This window comes from Acartia tonsa, chromosome 10, assembly GCF_053477335.1.
Source record: "Acartia tonsa isolate MP-2025a chromosome 10, ASM5347733v1, whole genome shotgun sequence".
In the NCBI taxonomy this organism is placed as follows: domain Eukaryota; kingdom Metazoa; phylum Arthropoda; class Copepoda; order Calanoida; family Acartiidae; genus Acartia; species Acartia tonsa.
The window spans coordinates 14,911,290-14,933,720 of record NC_137269.1 but is presented as its reverse complement, the minus strand read 5'-3'; the positions used below and the strand labels follow the sequence as shown (position 1 = coordinate 14,933,720).

Below are 22,431 nucleotides of genomic sequence, written 5' to 3'. Positions count from 1 at the left end.
GTTAACTGAACAGAATCAAACTTTAAAAATGAAAGAATAGTATAAAAACAAGGATGACAACATCCATAAGTAGCGAAGCTCAAAAATTATGAATGGATATCGGTAAAAATATTACTATAGAGCAGTGTCAAACAATAATCATTAAACTTGATAAAATAGGGAAATCAAAAGCTGTAGTAGGGCAACCTCTCAGGGCAAGTTATACAGTAGCTTTGCTCCCAAGACTAATGTAAAACTTTAATGAATGCTGTATGACACTGCTCTATAGAAAATTTTTTACCTATATCCATTATTAATTCCTAATTTTTTAGCTTAGCTACTTATGGATGTTGTCATCCTTGTTTTTTGAGTTGATACTATTTAATATGTACTACTGCCTTTTTTGAGGAAAACAAATTTATTTGTGCTTTGCAATTCTTTCCTAAAAGTGTGCTGATCTTCTCACATACCAACCCATTGATTTTTGAAATGGGTGTCTATGGACCTTATAAGGCAAAATATGACTTAATGGTCACATAAATACGGTTTTTTAAGTGAAAAATTGAAGAGTAAATTTGTTGTTCAATGAATATCTCCACTTTCTATCTAGCTGGGATAGATTGTTTAAATGTAGGTTGGAAAGGGAGGAGACAAGGGCAAATTTCAAGCCGGGATATTTAAAGTAAATGGATATTTAGACTAAAGGTTTTTTCAGATTTAATTTTTTAAAATAAATTATAAATAAAAAATGATAATGCGATAAAAAAAACTTACATATTACGATTGATAAAAGGAATCAATAGTGCAGTTAAAATGGTTAATCTATAAGTAATTTGTCTTCTGAATAACGCCCTAAATGGTTGTAGTATCCTCTCTGTTATTGTGTATATGTGTATGTGCAGCGTAGGATTGCTTAGAAAAGAAACTATGTAGGTTGATGATGTCTAGAGACTTAAATCAGGAGCTAAACATACACATGTCTCTCTACAAGTTTCAAGATAAACTATCTATAATACAAAGTAGAACGATGTCTGTCTGTCTGTCTGTCCGTCTGTCCGTCTGTCTGTCCGTCTGAAGCTTAAGATCTCAGTAACCACTGAACCGATTGGGCTCTACTCTTCAGGGAATATACCTACTGGTCCTGTGATGGTTTTAAGCTATTTTCTTGGGGGTCGGGACACCCCCACCCCCCCCCCCCCAAAAAAAAATTTTTTTTTACTTTTTCTTCTTAAATCAAAAATACGAAAAATTAGGTTGATCAAACCTCTTGGGGCAAAGCCCCTAGAGGCTAGGGGCGAAGCAGCTAGTAACTAATAAAAACGAGCCAAGGTTGATTATTATTTTATGAAAAAAATAATTTAGCACCGGCTTTTTTTTTAAGTTGGTAAAAGTTGAAGTGTACGTTATATCGGTCGAGATTTCGAGTTTGAGTATTTACCACATTGTATCATACTAATGTCGGCAAATATGGTACCAATAACTACTATTTCCTATGCGTGTCATAGACAGACGCAACTTATTATTTAAATTCTTAGATTTTAATTGTATTATTTGGTTGAAAAATGATTACAGGATCCCATTGTTATCTTTTAATGTTTTGGTTTTAAATATTTATCTAGAATTTTGTTAGCTTTTCGTTGGCCTTCATCACACAGTGCACCAGACCTCCTTTCTGCATACACCAATATAATATTTTAATTTGGTATATTTTAAGAGCAGCGTGTTTTGTGGGACTGGTTCGGGTTCTCTGTGTGAGTAATATGCATTTCAAACAATGGCGTGCACAGCAATTTAAATGGGCATGTAAGCCTTTAAAGTATAAAGATATGTTAGGGAGTCCCTTTCATTTTTTTTTTGCTTTAAGGGGGTGATGACACCCTGCTGAAGCACGCCCCTTATTACAAAAATAGGCCTACGCTCATGTAGCACTCAGAATCTTACACCAGTTGCAAAGTGATATTCAGCAATAAGGTTGGAGCTCTCCTACCTTGGCTTATACACAAGCAGTGGTAGGAGAGGGAGATGGAGTACACCGGTTATATGCGGGGTATGGGGTGAGTGGGGGGAAGTGGGGTCTTTGTGATGCATCTTTTTATAAAATGAACATCTGTTTATAAAACCATGATTAACATAAGCCAGGTATTTTTTTTATGCTTTTTAATGGGTACTATATTTAATTTTTAGGTCAGAATTTTACAATAATCTATCAATAATACAATTTTAAGTTTATTTAATTAAATTTGGCCATATTTTCTAAAATGAGAGATTACAAGTATACATGCTTGATGTTAGTTGTAAGCAATGCATTAAAACAATTCAAATAAATTTTGTATTACAATAGACCAAAAAAGCTTTTTGGAATCAAAAATTATTAGATATACAGTGTTTTTTTTTATGAGAACTTTTTTGAAAGCAATTTTACCCCACTTATAGTTATCAGAATTTAATGATTAATGGCTTATTTTCTTTGTTTTTTAAGGCAATTAATAGAACAACAAAAAAATATTTCAGTTTTTATTTTAAAAGTACAGTAAAATCTAAATTTCAAAACTTAGGTGTCAACATATAGCGCATTTTTCTTTAAAAAATGGATTTTCTGTAGTCGACTTTGGGGGGCCAGTACTCCCTCCCTGGTTGAGATATGACCTTCAAACTTTAATATGTTCTATAACATGTCCCTAATAGTATCTGTATACATTTTTAGCTCTATATCTCAACTTTGAAGTGTTTAGCAGCCATTCTTGCAAAAGGTTGATTATTTGAGCATAAGAAAAATGCGCTAAAACCATTTTTAGATGTTGACACCTAAGTTTTGAATTTTAGATTTTACTGTACTTTTTAAATAAAAACTGAAATATTTTTTTGTTGTTCTATTAATTGCCTTAAAAAAAGAAGAAAATAAGCCATTAATCGTTAAATTCTTATAACTATAAGTGGGGTAAAATTGCTTTCAAAAAAGTTCTCATAAAAAAAACACAATGTATTTAGAAACCATTTTAAGAATGACGACGCTCAAAATAGAGAAAATCACAAAATAAACCATAATTCTTATTTCAGGAACATAGCTTACAACCATCACATGACCGGTAAGCATTTCCCGAAAAGCACAACCTAATCGGTCTACAAATGGAAAAACGGATACACATATTCTTTGTTTTACAGATTAGAATAATCTGGTCGAGGTATTTCTAAATAAATACAAAGATAATCACATAAAGCTAGGCAATTATATAGTTATTCAAACGAACAGTAATCAATTTAAACATTGTAAAAACATTGTATCCAATCGTTAGCGGAATCAATAATTCAAAAATCACAATAAAATGTAATAAAAATTCATGAATTTCATTTGAATGTAAATACTGACTTTTTATAAATGATTATAGAGTTGCTATACTTTCTAACTTGTACCTAATTGCTACAGGAATCATTATACCAAGACTAAAAAAGATATTATCGTTAATTTAGGCATTAATAAGAAAGTTGGATAAGTTTTATGCCTGTTTGGGGTCGGCCCGTCCGTATCTGATATATATTATCGTTAATTTAGGCTTGTCAAATGAACACAGTAAAAGTGTCGGACTGATTATGACGTAAAAAAAAATTAGCCAATGAGAGGCCATTATTGACCAATGGTAAAATTTATAGTGGCCTCTCATTGGCTAATTTCTTTTACGTCATAATCAGTCCGACACTTTTACTGTGTTTATGTCAAATCTATTACTGCGGACGGGCCGACCCCAAACAGGCATAAACTTATCCAACTTTCTTATTTTGCTAAAATTCAAGACTTTGGTTATTTTTTAAAAGTTAAGCTTTTCTTCGATTGAGATAGGTCAGTCTGTCCGTGCTTTCGTAACGGTTAGCACTATTCGTTAATTTGGACATGTTAGAAGTATTCTATTGATTTCAAACTTTTCATCTGATTCTTGTAACACTTAGTTACGATATATATATATAGGAAGTGTAGCTATACTAATCTTTACCAGATAGTATGTACGTCCATTAAAAAAATGTTATTTTTTAATTTATGACAACAAAATTGTGTATGTTTTAATTACTCTATACGTCTGAGTTTTGAAATAAAGATTCCTAGAACAATAAGGTACAATATTATAAGCAAGGCAACTCTATAATCAAATCTTAAAAATGTCCTTTCAATGCATCCTATATTTTCTCAATTTTGCAACAGACCAGAGCTGGATCTTTAAATCATTTTAGTAATGAACCAGATCGGGGTGCACCATTAAAATGATTTAAAGATCCAGCTCAGAGGTAAGAAAATTTTTATTGCAAATTTTAATGATTAATTAGGGAATTTTTGGTAGAAATTATCATATAGAATTATTGGCAAGTATCATCATCCCTTGGTCCTGTAAGGATAAAGAAAATTAAGCTGTGGTTTTATTTTGTACAATAGCATTTTTCTACATTAATGAAACACTGTAAAATATGACTATTATTTCAGACAATGGAACAGTTGGAGGAGAGTGTTTTCTTCCATCCTCTAAACCATGAGATGCTCAAAACTTACTTGTATAATTATTTGAGTCCTATATACAACATTAACCAAACTAATCTAACTCAACTAGTCGACACCAACTTACATGTATAACTTTATTATAAATAAGTGAACTGATGAATGTTTGTCATAGCTGATGACCTGAATGTACTGGCCGGTGATATCAACAGATTTATTACGCGGAATGAATGAAAACGAATCTTGAACCGAATGAGTGTAAAATTCGCATTACTACTCCACACGAGCAATTAGAATCAATTTTGTTGATTACATCTAACTTACTCAAACCTTTATTTTTACCATACAAACCAAAACAACAAACAAACTTGTTTACTAGAACAAATCAGAGAGTTGTGAAAATTAAATTGTGAACAAGCTCTGAAAAACTTGCAAGAAACTTTTCAGGATCTGCACCCCTGACTCAAAAACAAATTTTAATTAATTGTGAAATAAAATGTAAGATAACACAAAATATTTGGGCATTATCACAAAAGAGCACATGGAATTTAGATTTAAGTGAAATGTCTGATGATAACATCATAATTAAATTTTTTACATCGTTATCTTGTATAAACTGCAGATAAACACTGTGTACAGGATTTATTAATGTAACATTTTATTTTTCATTTATTTAGATAAATTTATTGATTGCAATTGTTGAAACAACATATTTTTTTTAGAATCTAAAACACATCCTTATAATAAAGTAACAGGATATCTGTCTGTCCGTTTGTACCGAAGGATCTCGCTTACCGCTGAACCGATCGGGTTCTCCTTAACAGGATAGCTTCTCATAGGTCCTGGGAAGGTTTATAACTATTTTGGGGGAGGGTACTACCATCCTCCCAAGAGAAATCACAAAAATCGAAAATTTTAAAAAATATTCTCGCTTTTGTGTAGTGACTTGAACGCAACATATTTCTCAAAGTAAATATTTAAAGAAAAAACATTCAAAGTGCCACTAGAGGCCGCTAGTCCTTATGAAAGAGAAACAGGATGTAATAATTCATGTATAAAAAGATTTTTAAATTTTGTGTAATATGTATTTAACTTATATTCACAACTGATAAAATTAAAGGAGATGGTTACACACCCACAAACCTCTCTTGACAGAAGTCTGGATGCACCAACAAAAACCGGCCTTTTTAATTTCTAAATAAATGAACAGAAAGTCGTCATTTTTAAAGATTTTTTTTTAATTTTAAAACTGGGAAGCAAATTAGGTATATGACTAATAGATTATTCAATAAAATCACCGCTTTTATCCGGCCTCTGAACCGACCGCAGGCCCTGACCACCATGTTACTGTCCAACCTGGCGAAGTTCTCCTTGATAGTGGCAATGAGAGAGGGTGGTATGGGTGCGTCTTTTGGTTCGTGCCTAAATATCGCCCCAGTCACAATAGTCCATTGGATTAAGATCGGGGCTGCTTGGAGGCCACATCTTTTTAAGGACCTGAGTAACCGCATGATCAAATTTCACCCGTCTTTAAAACTACCCTTCGAAACGGCAACTTTTATTGAAACAAATTTGAGATAGAGCGACGTTTAATATATAAAGTTTTTGGAAATGACATGAAGATTTATCTAGAGTTATTAGCGCAACCCATTATCTATAACGAATTTCAATGTTCCATATGGGCCCCGGAAGTCGACAGTCGAGAAATTTTTAAGATTTCTGACGTTTTGACATCTTAACATCTTTCCCGTCGAAAATCTAGTGTAAACTATGGGCGCATTTAGAATCAGCTTGGAGTAGACGTCCTTCGTGGTCCAAAGATTTTTATGGACAAAAAATTCTTTACCAAAGCATATTAAGAGTGGGGTCAAACGTCCTGATCGGTCAGGTAGTTTTGGCGCTATGGCCGTTTTTAGACATTAGAATGATGTCTGTCCGTCCGTCCCTTAAGATCTCGGTAACCACTGAACCAATCGGATTCTACTCTTCGGGGTATATACCTATTGGTCCTGTGGTAGTTTTAAGCTTTTTTCTTGGAGGGTGGGACACCCCCAAACCCCCAAAAAATTAAAATACCCCCAACCCATAAAAAAATTGTTTTCTGGGGAAACTATTTCAAAATAAATGATGCACTATCCAAGTAATGCCATATCGATTAATCCCCTCTTCTATGTCTATCCGAGGCAATTTTGGCTACTATCTTGTTTTATATCGTTCCATTAATACAAAAAAGTAAAACTGATTTTCTAATCTACTTTTTAAAAGCAAGGCTTTTCTATAATTAGGGTCGAGCCGTCCGTCCGTAACGGATAGCTCTTTTAGTTAATTTAGGTTGTTAGTATAGTCCTATCGATTTCAAACTTTGCATGATGATTCCTATTGGAGTTAGGTAAGAGTTAGAAAGCGAAGCAACTCAATAATCGTTACCAGAAAGTCCATACGTCCATTTTAAACATGTTGCTTTTTAACTTTTTAAACAAATATTTATGTGTTAAAATTATCAGATTGGTCTAACTTTTGAAGCCTGATTCTTAGGACAACAAAGAACATTGTTATATTCGAAGCATCTCTAAAATCAAGTTCTTAAAATGTAATTATGTCCTTAAACAATATCCTGTATTTAAGCAGTTTTTCAACAGATTTACGTACAATTTTGTTTCGTTTGACTTTAATACATTTATATTCTGATTATTCAGTTCTGATACTCTACTGAAGTGTTAATGTTTATTTGTCCTACCGTTTCAGAGCTTCGCTTTTATGGATGTTGTCACCCTAGTTAAATAGACACTATAACAGTAATTTTAAGAATAATTATATGTATTGAATAAATAATATATACATTTATAAATAAATTAGTTTAATCATTCCAATCATGTCATAATCATCACATAATAATACTATACTTAACAATAAAATATGTATTTCAAAAAAAATAATAAGGTCTAAAATAAAGCGAACTCTATATATATAGTTTACCTTTGATTAATGATCTTTGTTACGATAACTTACTAAAAAATGTAAGATTTTTTATTGAATTAAGAAAATTTACATTATCGATAGGTAGTGCTCATTTGGCAAGAAAAATTTCTTTAAAAGATTTTCAAGAAAGAATATAACACAAAACCATTCAAAATACACAATTTTAAATATTTGTATCCTTATACTAAAGTAACAGGATGTCTGTGTGTTTGTACCGAAGGATCTCGCTAACCGCTGAACCGATCGGCCTCTAGGGCGTAGCCGCTAGTAATTTATAAATGATTAAGCTTTTTCACAGGATTAATAAACTTATAATATGCGATATTAGCTAAATGTTACACGTAGACTTGGGGCATAGATTTAGAGAAAGTTGAAAGATTATTAGTATAATATAGATTTAAGAAAGGCATTTTGTAATAATAACTTTCTTTTTACAGTTTGAGTATTATGTCATCGACAACAAATTACAAATAGGTCCAAGGTTGCAAGCTTTCCGTGAGTAGAACTATCCAGGGAAGGAAAAGAAGACATTCGGGCAACCTGCACCATCACACCACCTTTGACAGCCATGTTTACTGTTTACATATTACATACTAGAGAGATCAGATGTCTCCAGGGTTAAAGGGGTTTTCAAAATCTATCCATAGCTTTTTACATCTTGTTAATTTTTAATTAGCAGCATTTGCAATATCATTGATTACTGCTTGGAAGATGTTTGTGACTTCTCCCATCAAAGTCTCGTGTCTGAATAAAATTTAATGTTAAAATTTTTTTATTTTCTTGCTAAGATGTTCTTTTCGAAGCATTTTTTTTTATTGTTTATTAATATACCTGTAGGCTACTCTAATATCTGGAACATTGGTCCTTGTCATATCATTACCAGCCACTCCTTCTCTAGTATAATTAGGTCCCAACCAGTGTTGCTTCACATGATGAGAGAATCCACTAGTTATTACAGAGTTTCTGGCCAGTTCACACATATCACAGCTAGATAATTTCCACACCTACAAATATTTGGTCTTTACAAATATAAGAGTATCTAAATTTTAATTTTATCTAAAAAATCAATGATAAATAATATCATATAAAACTTACAGTGGCGTGCGAAGCACTTTGTCTAGGGGGGGGCATTTTGAAGATTAAGTAAAATTTTGCCCCCCCTGAAGCAAAGTGCCCCGGGGGGGCACTTTGCTTTAGGGGGGGGCATTTTGATTATATATACTAACTTTAAATAAGGGCGTTTTAAGGGGTGGGATTATTTGATTATGGGCCTTCTAGTCCTTATCCCTTCTTCCCCATCCCTTGCCCCATCCCTATTTCCCATTTATATCCCCCATCTCTTCTCCCCACCCTGCAATAACCGAAGGGAAGGGAGCTAGAAAGCATCTTCGAAAAAAAAGTACAGAAGATAATTTAACCTTCCCCCCCCCCCCCACCACAAAACATTTTTTTATGGGTGGAAGGGGATGTTATAAAATCTCAACAGGAAGGATGAATAACCCCATTAAAAATTTTTTTGGGGGGAGATAAAAACACTCATTTTGGAAATAATTTACTTAAAATTTACCTATTATGTAAAACTGATTTTAAACAAATATCAATACCTAATATGCGTGAAGCGCACCTAAAAATATTTACTCCCCCTTTGAACTAAAATCAATTAAAGACAACAAGAGTGGCGTATTTTATCAAGTTAGGAATATAGAGTGTAGTTAGTTTTAAGGGTTTTTAATGAAAATTGCCATAAAAAAAACATGTCTTTTTGTAAGGGTATGTACACAAAAAAAAATGATAAACTTATCCTGGAAATAATATGACACCATATATAGTTATTTATTTAGACAGACATACAGTGTTGAGAAAAAGGCTTAGATAAATATCAACGCTGTTTCTTTTTTATATAAAATAACTTTTTAATTAAATATTTGTTGTTTTATAGAAACAAAAACAAAATATACAATGAAATAAAAAGCAGAAACCATTTGGAAGGGCGCGAAGCGCAAATTTTTTCTTTAAATATGCAGGGAGGGAGGGGTTTTGGGCTATTTATTACACTAGTCCCCAATATTTCATAAAAAATTTTCTTATTCGTTAGCTCAACAACTTTGGGGACTTTAATGGAATTTTGATTGGTTGGTTAATTAGGTCGAGTTTCCATACATTTCATCCACTAATTGTAATCTATATAAGGGTAATCATCATTGGGGATGTACAAAATTTCTTTGGTAAAAAGTTTATATTATACAAAATAAAATACTTCCTATTACCTGGTTTGTTATGTTCAGTGAAAAAAGATTATAACCTAATTTCTACACTAATTAAAAAATTTGTTAAGGTTAAATGAATAGTAACTGTCTGATTGGCGCGAAGCGCCAAAATTTTTTTTGAGTATTTCTTGATCTTTTTTTTTGGAAACTGGGATAGTTTTGCCTTTTGTAGGGTAGGGGGCAAAAAGGGGCATTTTTGTTGACCAGGGGGGGGCAAAATGGGGCATTTTTCAACATTTAGGGGGGGGGGGGGCAGGGGGGGCGGTGGCTAGGGGGGGGCAGGGGGGGGGGGGCGTTTTGGTCGCTAGGGGGGGGGGCGATTGCCCCAAATGCCCCCTTCGGTTCGCACGCCACTGAAAACTTATTTTACTAAACCTGAGCAGCAATACTGTACTCTTCCATCAGAGGTTCTTTAGTAAAGTGGAACTGAAGGGGATCATCTGTGGACAGCGAGATGTTTAAACCTCGAGCAAGGTAATCAGGAAGTGGTGATCTAGGAAAAAATATCATGTAATACAGTTTTAGAATTTAAAATTTTAAGCATTAAATTTCTATTTTTGTTACCTACCTGTTGTAGTTAAGGAAAAGGGAGTTATTGGAGAGTGGTGACATAGCAATTCCAATTTGGCACACATAATACAAATATTGCAACACTGGAACCTGCAATAAAATAATAATTATATGAAATCATTATTACAACTGCGAAATCCTAAAAACGCCTAGGTTTACTTTCTAATTTACAGAAGATCTAACTAAATTTTAAATTAGAAATGTTTGATTCTACTAAAATGTAAAATTTATTGTTTCATTACAAATTTCTAATATAATATAATTAAATATATTTGTTCATAGTTTGTAATTTAAAAGCTTAGCTTAGGTATTCTTGATAGAAAATAAAGAATACATGAAAGAAAATTTAAATTTTGTCCATAATTTATTTCAAATATTCAATTTTCAATGTAAAACCTTTCTAAGAAGGAGTCCATGAGAAATAGATTCACACATCATGAATGCAGAAACTAAATGTTGAACAGGTCCAGCTTCACCACAATGAGGACGGAATACAAAAGTATTTAAGCCTCTTTCCTTAAAACAAATAATATACGCTCTATCCTTAATTGTTCCTGATTTAGGGTTACATAGTTTAGTGACATTTTTTTCACATACTTGTGAAAGAATTTGCTTTAGGCTTGCTTTCAATTTTCACTAGATTGTAAATGACACAAGTCTATTAACTAAATATAACGTTTATGAAAATAGAAGCACAATTTTGAATTAAATTTAGTAAATATTAACAAAAATGGTTAGCTAATGTAATTTTACCTTAAAATGTAATATTAATCTAAGTAAAGCTATGCTAAAAATATTGAACAAAGTGGTATTTCAAGTTTGTTATTACCTCTCTGAAATGATTGAGAACAGTGATATTTGCAAACATGTAGTAGAGATAGTAGGAGTAGGGAGGATTCTCATTATCATCCCATTCATCTGGAGTCGGCACATCAATATCAAACATGGGATTTTCTGGTTTAGATTCATCGTCCACACTGTCAAATCCAATTACATACTGCAGGAATCTTACAAACAAACATAATTTAAAATAATGTATGAGACTTCATAATGTTTTACATCAAATCAATTTACTTTACTAATTGAAATTTTAACACTTGCCAAAAAGTATGTAAATGCAGTTTAGATAATTTTAGTTTCTATAATTGCAGTTCATATAAATTTATTTTCTATAATTTTTAAAAGCGAGATTTTTCTATGATCAGGATCGTTCCGTTGGTCCGTAACAGATAGACTTTATCATTATTTTAGGCATATTGGAGTTGTTTTATCGATTCAAAAGTTGGCGATTCATGTGGTAATTAGGTGGGATTTAGATAGCGTAGCAATTCTAACTTTTTTGGCCACATTTTTTCATGTGTCATAATCATCCTATTCATCTGATTTTTGGAATATTGATTCCTAGGACAACAAAGTACAATGTTCTAAACAAAATAATGTTTTAAGTATCAAGTTCTGAAAATATAAGGATGTCCTTCAACAATATCCTTTATTTAAGCAGTTTTGCAACACATTTACTCACAATTTTGTTTAGACTTATAGATTTATATTTTGCTTATTTAGTTCTGAGATTCTAAGTGTTAATGTTCGTTTTTCCTTCCGTTTTAGAATGTAAATATTTGATAATATTAGATTGTCTAACCATCTGGATAGTTTAGCTTTACTTTTAATGATGTTATCCTTTTTTTTTACTGAATCAGAGAAATGTTAACAAAAATTAAAGATCAGACATCAATAGCAGGTGAGCAAATCTCGTTTTCTACACCAAAAAAAAACACCTCACTGGAACTTTCCTTTCAATATGTCAATAAGTTTTTGATTGTATTTCTAATTACCTGTGAAGAGCTGGGTGAGAATTTGGATCCTTTGTAACTTCAAACAAAGGCTCAAACAAATTCACAATAATTTGTTGGAAGTTATCAACACAGTTGTTAGCTCTGTAAATATCATACAGCCTGGGAACTTGGATCAGCCACCTCACATTGTCTAAAAAAACGTATATTAAATAAAAATATAAGAATGCAAATTGTTCTAACTCATTTGACTTATAAAGATGATAAAAGCTCACAAAGATGTTTATCAATTCGGATTTTTTATGAGTTTTAGCCAATATAGGAAACATTTTAGGTTACTGGCAAATACATGTAACCTAAAAATTTTAATGATGCAACTTTGAAGTACATTTAATTTATTGTGTGTGTTTCATTAAAATAATGAAATGTGTAAGATTTTAATATCATATTTTTTAGCTAACTAACTACCATCATGTATTTGGTCAGCGTATTTAAATGACGGACACAGGAGAAGCAAGTAGACATCACATTCCTCCATCTGTCCTTTTAATTGAAAAACAATTTTAGAAATGTCCCCATGATACAAATTATTAAAGCTTTACCTGAATAAACATTGTTATCGATAGCCCACTCTGCCAGATTGTCCCACTCTTCCTTGTTTCTTCCATAAATGGACAACCTTAGTTCAAGGTTCTGATACTTAGATTCTTCAAGATCAACAATCACCTCCTTAATTAGAAATAATTAATTATTAAATTACTAGCTTAAAAACTGTAATAATCTGTTTATTTTGTATAAAGAATACTAAATATGAACAATAACTATCTGTATGTTTTGACAACTATGCCCAACAGAATGATATAGTAAGAACTAACCTTCATAAGCTTAGCAAAATATTTTCCTCCGACGTAGTTATCTGTTTTCATAAACACCTCTCTCAGCCTGGCAAAAGTTTATATTACTTCAATTGATCATAAGACATAGGGAAAACAGTAAAAGTGTCTGACTATGACGTCAGAAAAAAAATAACAATTAACCAATGAGAGGCCGCTATATATTTTACCATTGTGAATACTGGCTTCTCATTGGTTAATTGTTAATTTTTTCTGACGTCATAGTCAGACACTTTTACTGTTTTCGACCTAAGAGTAAATTATCTTTATTTTTTGTAAAATTGAAAGATATAATTTTCAATTCCATATTCTAAACATTGAATTTGTTGTTTGTAAATACCAAAATATGTTTAAAATGCATATATCATGCGATATTTAGAAAGAAAGAAAAATTATATTATTTTTACCTTGATTCTCCAATGGGATTGTACTTTGCATTAAATTTGTCAAATCTGTGGAAAGTATTTCTATCCTGTAAATATAAATGATTATACTTTAATCAATTTCATTTCACTAAAATACTTATTTATTTCATCTAAAACAAGAATGAAAACATAAATATCTAGCGAAGCTCTTGAATGTAAGTACAGCAACGCAAATACATGAAAAGAGGGCTTAAAAACAGACAGACGCGGCGGAAGGGTTGCTAAGTTATTTGAATTTTTCCAAAAATTTTGAAATTTATCTTTGATAACAGATAAAAGCATTAAATAAACCGAAAAACAACAAGATTTATAGAGTAGATTTGCATAAAATTTTCACCAAAAAACCTTTATCTTAAATAACATAATTATCAAAAACACATTAAACCTATAGTAATGTAATGTACTCTAAAGCTTTACAAATATACTCAGAAACTGAAATATAGAGTAGATTCCCATAGACCAGGAAAATCTTTACCCGAAAAAAATCAGCCGTCTATCTAGAATATCAGTCAAGGAAACAAAATTTTTCCAATATAATTCAATCTTTCACATCAAATCATATTACCGATAGACTGACAGACCAAGTAAATGATTGGTACAACGAATTATTATAAATTTATTGACGAAGCTCAAAATACATAACTTTTGCACCACGTCGTCTTCCTGTGACGTCATAAAATGGGGGAGATGAGAGAAGAAGTGGGAAAGAAAATCCCAAAAAAGAGATGGAGAATATGACGTCACAGGAAGACGACGTGGTGCAAAAGTCATGTATGTTGAACTTCGTCAAATTTATTAAGCACTCTATCTTTAATAGTAGCTGAGAAAATCTTATTTTCTCACTACCAATATATAGACTCATAGAGTAGCTTTGTAACTAAAAATAAATACTAACCGCATGACAGTCAAGCATATCAACGGTAAGGTCATAAGCAGTAAGATTCATAGATTCGAACACATCCTTGAGACTCATTACTTTATCCCCAGCCTAAAAAAAAACAAATTCAAAAATATTTTTTAAAAGCGAAGCTTTTCTATAATTAGGGTCGGTCCGTCCGTCCGTCACGGATAGCTTTTTTTTAGACATGATTTCTTTAGTAGTTAGGTACGATTTAGAAAGCGTAGCAACTCTATAATCATTACCAAAATATCCGTACGTCCATTTTAAACATGTTGATTTTTTTACTTTTTTAAATAGCTTTTTTCGTTAATTTAGGCATGTTAGAATTGTCCTTTCGATTTCAAATTTTGCATGGTGATTCCTGTAATAGTTAGGAACGAGTTAGAAAGCGTAGCAACTCTATAATCGTTACCAGAATGTACGTACGTCCATTTTAAACATGTTGATTTTTTTACACTTTTAACAACAAATTTGTATGTGACCTAATTATCCGATTGGTCTGATTTTTAATATACTGATTCCAGGGACAACAAAGTACAATATTATAAGCGAAGCAACTCTATAATCAAGTCCTAAGAATGTAAGTATGTCCATAATCATTATCCTGTATCAAGCAGTTTTTCAACAAATTTACTTACAATTTTGCTTTGACTCTTATACATTTGCATTCTGATTATTCAGTTCTGACACTATACAAGTGTTAATGTCAGTTTGTCCTACCGTTTCAGAGCTTCGCTTTTATGGATGTTGTCATCCTTGTTTATGTGTACGTAAGGACTATAAATTCCTTTAAAAATTATCATATTATTTTTGTTAAAAATCTTTTTATTCTATTTTAAGAAACATAAAGGTTAGTTCTTTAAAAAAAACTAGCTATCCTTGCTTGTGAGTTTTTCAGAAGCGGTGTGGTTATTGTTGCTAAACCAATTTTGAATCTTTAAAAATACGATAGTTAGTTAGGGATCGTCAAATCTGAGAATTGGGCCAAAGTAGGGTCATAAAACAAAAAGAATTATATATCAAATTAAATACTTAAGAAATAAGTCAGTATGAATAACAAATGATTTAAAAATAATATTGTAGTACTGCAGGGGGGGTGAAAGTATGTGTAGTGACCGTAGTGCGATAATAAATTATGGTAGCCAGATGTTCTGGCGTCCATCAATGTTTCTGTGACTATATAGCTTGACCGAATATTTAGCGACCAAGGTCAGCTATGGTAACCAGCAAGCCATAAAAGTTTTTTTGAGGAACCGAACGATTATTACTTTATTGCAATGTTACCTTGCAAACTAATTGGTGTCCATCAGTTTTCAATGCTTTCTTGATGAATCTAAAAACAGATTCAATTAAAATATGAAATAAAGCCGAGGTATAGTTAGCTAAACACACTTTAAGTAGCACAGCTACTTTAAAACTGAACCGTTCGGTATATCTATAAAACACTCGCTGTATATCAATTTATATAAACTTGCAGAAAGCAGAGCATAAAGCTTTTGTTTAACTCTTCCCCTTCTATCATTATCATGTAGTGTGCTAGTCTATAACTTGGGTTGATCCGACTGTCCGTAAGAATGGGTAAGTAAACTAAATAATATTTTTACTGGTGCTACAAAACAAGTAAATGCCTGATTTAACCATTTTGTAACTTCTTTTTAGAATTCTTATTCATAAATATTTCTTAAATATTGTTTCAATATAGCCTCCTATACCTTTTTTTACTTTTAAAAGATTCGCCTATATTATTTGGGATAGATTCAAACGAATGTTTTAAGGTTCTTTAATAATGTTAAATATTAAATGCAATGATTCTTTATATTTCTTAATGTTCTTTTGTCTGGCCTCTGTCTTTTAGATGTTGTAATCCTTGTTAATTTGTACCTGAGCAAATGCTTTTGATTCATACACGCAGCTGCATGAATATGTGTATCTACTTTGCGGACGTTGTAGAAATCTCTGTGAGGCACAGCCTTTTGTGCAGCCAATTCTTTCAATTCATTCAACAGAAGATGTAATTGAAATTTGCTGTGAAGGTAACTCAACCTCCTATAACAGAAGCTCTTCAAAGGACCTAAATAATAAATTACTTTTTTAAAAAGAAATTTTTTACATTTTTTTGTTCAACTTAATTTAATGTTATTTCTATAGTATACACTAGGCTTCGCCCTATAAGGTAATGGGAAGTCACTCCTCTTACACAGAATTTTTCTCAAAGATATAAAGATATTTTAAAAAATATTCTTAATTACTCTGTGGCAAAATGAAACACAGGTTGTTTGCATAATACACAAAAAGATATATTCGTAAAAATCAAATACAGGTTGTTCGCAGGATACACAAAATTTAAATTTTAAAACAACCACAGGACGAGAGATTAGAGCCTAATCGGTTCAGTGGTTATTGAGATCTTAAGTTTTAGACGGGCAGACATCAAGCTACTTTGTATTGTAAATATAGTTTCCATGTATAAAATAAAAATAAAAATATTTATTACCATCAGCAATTAAAGCACAGAGCATTTGCATATCAGTCACAAATGTTTCAAGATTTGGAACCTAAACAAGCATATTATGGTTATATACTAATTAGATATTTAAAAACTTACAATGTGATATTTTTTGTTTATTTTACGGAAAGTAAAGAATTAAAATGACCTCATAATTTATTGACTTGTTAGCTTTTGCATCATCAGAGTTTTTATACACATGATACACTCCTTCTTTACATTCAAGAACGTACCTAAATATCAAAAATAATGTAAAAAAATGATATCCAATGTTTTACTTCTATATTTATGTCATCTAAAAACAGAATATAGACTGAAAGGGAGGAAATTTGTATTTAAGAAGAAAAATTACTCGCAAAGCGTCAAAACATTTTTTTGTGGTTTTAGAGGTTTTATTGGGGGGGGGGGGGGTTGAGTTATTACCTCCGAAAACTTAAAAATGCCGGTGGCACAACTAAATTCGTTAAGGGACTTAAAGGTAAGATAATGCAAAATATCTACTTACCCGTTGTCAGGAATAAACTCACATTCCCAGGGATCACGATCATTCTTGGGAGGGTGAATTGGATGATCTTTGAAATAATAAAATAAGATATAAAAAATAGTTTTCTATGTCTATAGTTAAAAAATAAAAAGCAAATTGGGTTTACAAAATTAAATTTTTCTAAAATTTGTGCATGATATTGTATTTTTTAAAATCAAATACATGCTCTTCGCGTTTTCAAATTGTTAACTGTGTGTGTAGTGCTCTTAATATATTCGAATTTAATCATATTTATTAGTGGTTTATCAGAGAGAAAAGACAATGAACTATAAATATAGTGACCCCAAAGTTTTAAACTTTTAAAGCGGTGAATGTATATATATTTGGGATTAAATTGTACAAACCTTTTCTTTATAGAATTTTCAATTTACAAAAAAAATTATTATGGCGAAGAGAAAAAAGGTTGAGATTAATTTACTGTTCCGTTCATTGTTCTGAAACATGTCTCTTTGATTTTTACAAAGTTTTCCATCAAACTCTAGCATGTTCAGTATTGTTTGCGTGTATTTAATTTTGTGTCATTTATCAAATATCAAACAAATTATTTAAAATGGTGTTAGTAATATTAGCAGGAACAAATGCTGTTCATGTACAACTTATGCAGGTATTGCATCTATAGATGAAGCTTTTTTATAAAACAAATATAGAATACATCGCCAGTAAGTCAAGGTACAATATCATAAGCGAGCTATCTCTATTATCGAATCCTAAAATGAAAGTATGTCATTTTACAATTTATGTACACTTCTTTTTTTAGACTTACAAATATTCTGCTTACTAAGTTCTAACACTCTTCAAGTGTTAATGTTTGTTTGTCCTTCCTTCTGATTGTAGAGCTTTGTTTTTATGGATCAAAGACTCCCTATCATTTATTTTGTGGATGACAAACAGATAGTCCCATTTAAACAAAAATCTTTACAATATCGAGTTGCATTGATCGCAAGTAGACAAACAAAAATAATATAAATATAGTGCTATTTATATTCATAAGGATTCATCACATTTAAACAATTAATGGTGCAACACTACATATAAACAAAATTGTCCTTGTCAGCAGTACAAAACCTCCTAAACACTTGATAACATTTTGTATTGCTCTACTTTGCAGGTTAAGAAATCTATCTTTTTCTAAAAGAAGTAGAAATTTCCTTAAAATTCACAAAAATGGACAAAAAAAAATCCTTTAAGTTGTAAAGACACGATTCTGTCACATGAATCTTCAGTAGTGAATAAGCTACTTCAAAAATACAAAATATCCGTTTGTCTGTAAACATCCACTGTATAATTTTGCCTCGGTGATTAAATGACGGGCAGTAGATTTATTTGTTTAATCTACTATCAATTGTGTTCTATAAAGCTAAGGATTCTTCACACTGTCGGTCTGTTTGTATGTCTGTAATGCATTACATGTAAGAATGTGAGACTATTTTACATTCCTTAAAACGTTTTTAACGTCCAAAATTCCTAAAATTTTGCAGGGTATAGGGAAAGGTAAATAATAATTGAAGAATTTCCCACACCTTTTTATCAAAAATTATCTTTGGTAGATAGATGAAGATTCTGTAACACACTTAGTCTGTTGGCCTGTAATGCAATGGAGTATATTTAATTTCTGTATGAAAACTCTTTTTTTTCTCTGCTTCTTTTAATAGAAATATGATTTCAATGCAAACACTTTACTGGCAAAATGGCATCTACCCTAAAAAACACTTTGTTTGTCGATTTCTCTGAACTACTAAGGAAATCATCCTTTTATTAGGTCATACGTCCTAAAGTTTTTATTAAAGTCAGACTTTGGGAATATTGTGTATCAATTGATACCAAATACAGGGGCGTCCAAGCTTTTTAATTTAGGGGGGGGGGAATTTTTTTTAGGGGGGGGGGGTAAAATGGCAAGCGAAGCGCGCCGCAATTTTTTTTTCCTTTTTTCCTTGGACGTCTATGACCAAACAATTGCCCATTACTGCCCATGAATGTTGTAATCCTTGTAAGTGCTTTATTGTTTTTTTTACCCTACTAGAGAATATTTTTGAAAACTTTTAATGGTATTTTCTATTGTCTGTATATTTACTAAAAAATACTGCACTAAGGCTTGTAGAGCATTTATAAAACGTATTCGATTCTTGACAAAGGTATTTTTTTACAAAAAAATGTTTAGATAAAGTAGAATTTTTAACAGTCCCATCTTTAGTTCTTACTGTTTGATTTTTATGATTGTTTAGTATTAATACACAAAAAATGTAAAAAATAAACCAAGATTGGGCATCTTCTAGATATATGTGAAGAAAAAAAATACCAGAAGTGGCGATACAGGGTGCATGTTACCTTTTTTGTTTTTCATACAGTACATGTTAGTATAATGTTAAGGGGTACAAGTGATAAAGTAGTACTCACAATGCTAAGAAGCTAATTATGCATATCTGTAATTCAGAGCATTACTTGGTCTTTGAAAAGAAAGGATGATACAAAAGTTTTGCGTATTCACTAAAAGTGCATGGTAAGCATTGCCCCCCCCCCCCCTCCCTCTTTATTTAGAAAAAAGGAAAAGGGGGGGGGTATCGTTTATCTATTACTTAAAGTCCAGTTAGCTCTCTAGGGTTAAAGCACCGCAGATATAGTCCCGTCAGGTATTGGGCTCCCACTAGGGGTTAGGCATATCGAGAAAAAAAAACCGCCCCTTGTTTTAAGTTTATTTTAAAAAATAAAAGTGGAGTTGAATGCTCAACAGGGACTTTAGAGTTAAGACACAAAAAGTTTGTTTTTGCGTGGATTCTGATTCTTAAACTATGAGTAATAATTTATCAGTTTCCTTAAAGCATTAACAATTTGAACTAAAACAAATCATCTTTTAACTATAGTTTACAGTTCTTATATGTATATTAATATATTTATATATGACTTAAAAATATTGTAAATCATTTTTTAATTTTTGCAATTTCTTACATTCCTAGATGCAGTTTTAGCTTAAACATTTGTCAAATTTGTTAGTTCGTACTAGATTTATTGTCGCCGCCGTTAGAAGAACAGAACAAAATTTATTTAAAACATTTCGCTTATGATAAAGATTTTTGTTAATCAAAAGGGAAGGGAAACAAAACTAAACTTATAAGCACAGGATTCTTTTTTTTTTGCAAATTCAACACAAGGTTGCTATTTCAGAACAGATTTTCCTGGCACAGTAAGAAATTAAATTTTATAGAGCTTATCTTTAAAATTACAAATGAGATAAAAAAAAAGATATATAGATAGTAAAATATATAATAAAATTTAATCCTGCTTATATTCTTTGATTAAATCAGCGAAATTTAATGCAAAAAGGCACCACAACGGCGACAATAAATTAGAAAACTACTTTTATTTTGTTTTGAGGACTTACTGCGCCCATTCTGAATAGCTTCCTTATCTAGAAAAAGATTCATTTATAAAAAAAATATTTAGAAATGATAACAAACAACTATGATTTCACTTAAATCAATAATTTTTATATCAAAATGCTAAATGCACTAAAATATAGGGTTTGTGCAAACAAATTATGTTTATATGTTAATTTCATTTATAAATTTTTCATTATTAATAATGAACAAAAAACACAAGATTAGTTTTCTTAAAAACTAATGCCTTTTTCAAATGAAAAAAATGCTATCGTTTCGTTTAAAGACATACAAACTTTAAACTTATTGAAATTATATTCTAAAACTTACAGGCTAAGAAAGTTCAATATCAATATAAAACTTTTTAAAATTAATAAAAACTAGCTAAACAAAAATAATTTTCATAAAAACTTATGCCTTTTTGAAATGGTTAATGTCCTGTGTAAAGACATACAGACCTTAAATATTACTCTAAAATCATCTCAATTTCAAAATACAAACAAAAAAAGAACCATTCTTCTAGCCCTATTTAGCTTATAGAGTTTGAATCATATGAAGGAAATGAAGTCAGTCCTAAAAAGGACAGTAATTGCCTTTCTTGGGTATAGAAATAGCCTATTCTAAGAAATTCTTCCTTTTCCTAAAAAATTCTCCCTTATTTTTAAATAACCTAGCTTATTCTTGCGAATTCTTTCTTTTCCTTAGAAATTCTTCCTTTTCCTCACAAATTCTACCTTTTTCTCAGACAACCTAGCTTATTCTAACAAATTCTTCCTTTTCCTTACAAATTCTACTTTTTTCTCAGAGCTTATTCTCAGGTTATCTAAGAATAAGGTAGAATAAGTGAGACTAAGGAAGAATAAATGAGAAAAAGAGATTATTTTTAAGGAAAAGGAAGAATTTCTTAGAATAAGGTTGTTATCTGAGAATCAAGAAGAATTTGGAGGAATTAGGTTAATTTTCTTAGAATTAGGATGTTTAAGTAAGATTAAGGAAGGTGATTTTAATCCTTTTTTTTAGATATGAGAGAAAAAGGAGGGTGATTTTTGTCTATATTTTACTTATCTGAGAAAAAGGAAGATGCTTTCTGTCCTTTTTGGAAAGCAATTTCTGTCCATTTTAGGAATGACTTCATTTCCTTCACATGATCCGAGAGTTTTTATGACAACTTTATAAGATGGAATGACAATTAAATGACTAAATGCGGACGCCTTAGAGTCATAGATTGATTGGGATCGGTTAGGGGATTTTAAAACTAGAAAAAAGATGACAACAACCATAAGTAGCAAAGCTCAAAAATTATGAATAGACATCGGGGAAAAATTTACTATAGAGCAGTGTCATACATTAATCATTAAACTTGATTAAATAGGGAAATCATGAACCCTTTAAAATCATGCAACCTTTAAATCATGAAAACTTGAAAATCTTTAAATTGATCTAGCACCCCAAATAACAGACAGATGAACTTAACAATGTATAGATTAGATGGGCATATATCATAGGAATCTTCACTAAAAACTTCAGTTGTCAATCTTGAATAGGAGTCAAGAAAATGACGTTTCCCTTACAGCGTTACGGACTGACAGACATACAAAGTGAATTATAAAGAAGTTTCCCTACTACAAAAAAAACATTCATCTAGCCCTACTGTAGCCAAAGTTAGAGTTTTTTACAAACATACTTAGATGGAAAGACCTACGTTCATACAAATGACATAATG

The 22,431-nt window shown here is 31.3% G+C and overlaps 1 protein-coding gene and 1 long non-coding RNA gene across 9 annotated transcripts in view; one reads left to right on the top strand and one right to left on the bottom strand.

Moving 5' to 3' along the window:
* The first annotated feature begins 1,922 nt into the window (after window positions 1-1,922).
* On the top strand, window positions 1,923-5,155 carry LOC145329502 (uncharacterized). The gene is made up of 3 exons (XR_013882945.1): window positions 1,923-2,118; window positions 3,037-3,161; window positions 4,448-5,155. It is a non-coding gene; the product is annotated as an uncharacterized LOC145329502 (long non-coding RNA).
* Window positions 5,156-7,258: 2,103 nt separating this feature from the next.
* Window positions 7,259-22,431, bottom strand: part of AMPdeam (AMP deaminase) — a 50,750-nt gene continuing 35,577 nt past the window's right edge. For 5 of the 8 annotated variants that reach the window (XM_080173688.1, XM_080173691.1, XM_080173693.1 and 2 more), the window contains 17 exons: window positions 20,714-20,740; window positions 17,299-17,365; window positions 16,942-17,026; window positions 16,782-16,842; window positions 16,169-16,358; window positions 15,572-15,620; window positions 14,282-14,374; window positions 13,369-13,433; window positions 12,944-13,010; window positions 12,671-12,797; window positions 12,111-12,261; window positions 11,105-11,282; window positions 10,672-10,791; window positions 10,274-10,365; window positions 10,081-10,198; window positions 8,270-8,442; window positions 7,259-8,182 (listed from right to left, as the gene is read on the bottom strand). In XM_080173688.1, coding sequence (XP_080029814.1) covers window positions 8,107-8,182; window positions 8,270-8,442; window positions 10,081-10,198; window positions 10,274-10,365; window positions 10,672-10,791; window positions 11,105-11,282; window positions 12,111-12,261; window positions 12,671-12,797; window positions 12,944-13,010; window positions 13,369-13,433; window positions 14,282-14,374; window positions 15,572-15,620; window positions 16,169-16,358; window positions 16,782-16,842; window positions 16,942-17,026; window positions 17,299-17,365; window positions 20,714-20,740 — 1,739 coding nt within the window. In that variant the 3' untranslated portion in view covers window positions 7,259-8,106. The remainder of the gene's footprint in view (window positions 8,183-8,269; window positions 8,443-10,080; window positions 10,199-10,273; window positions 10,366-10,671; window positions 10,792-11,104; window positions 11,283-12,110; window positions 12,262-12,670; window positions 12,798-12,943; window positions 13,011-13,368; window positions 13,434-14,281; window positions 14,375-15,571; window positions 15,621-16,168; window positions 16,359-16,781; window positions 16,843-16,941; window positions 17,027-17,298; window positions 17,366-20,713; window positions 20,741-22,431) is intronic. The other 3 variants (XM_080173690.1, XM_080173694.1, XM_080173696.1) reach the window with 1 other exon arrangement.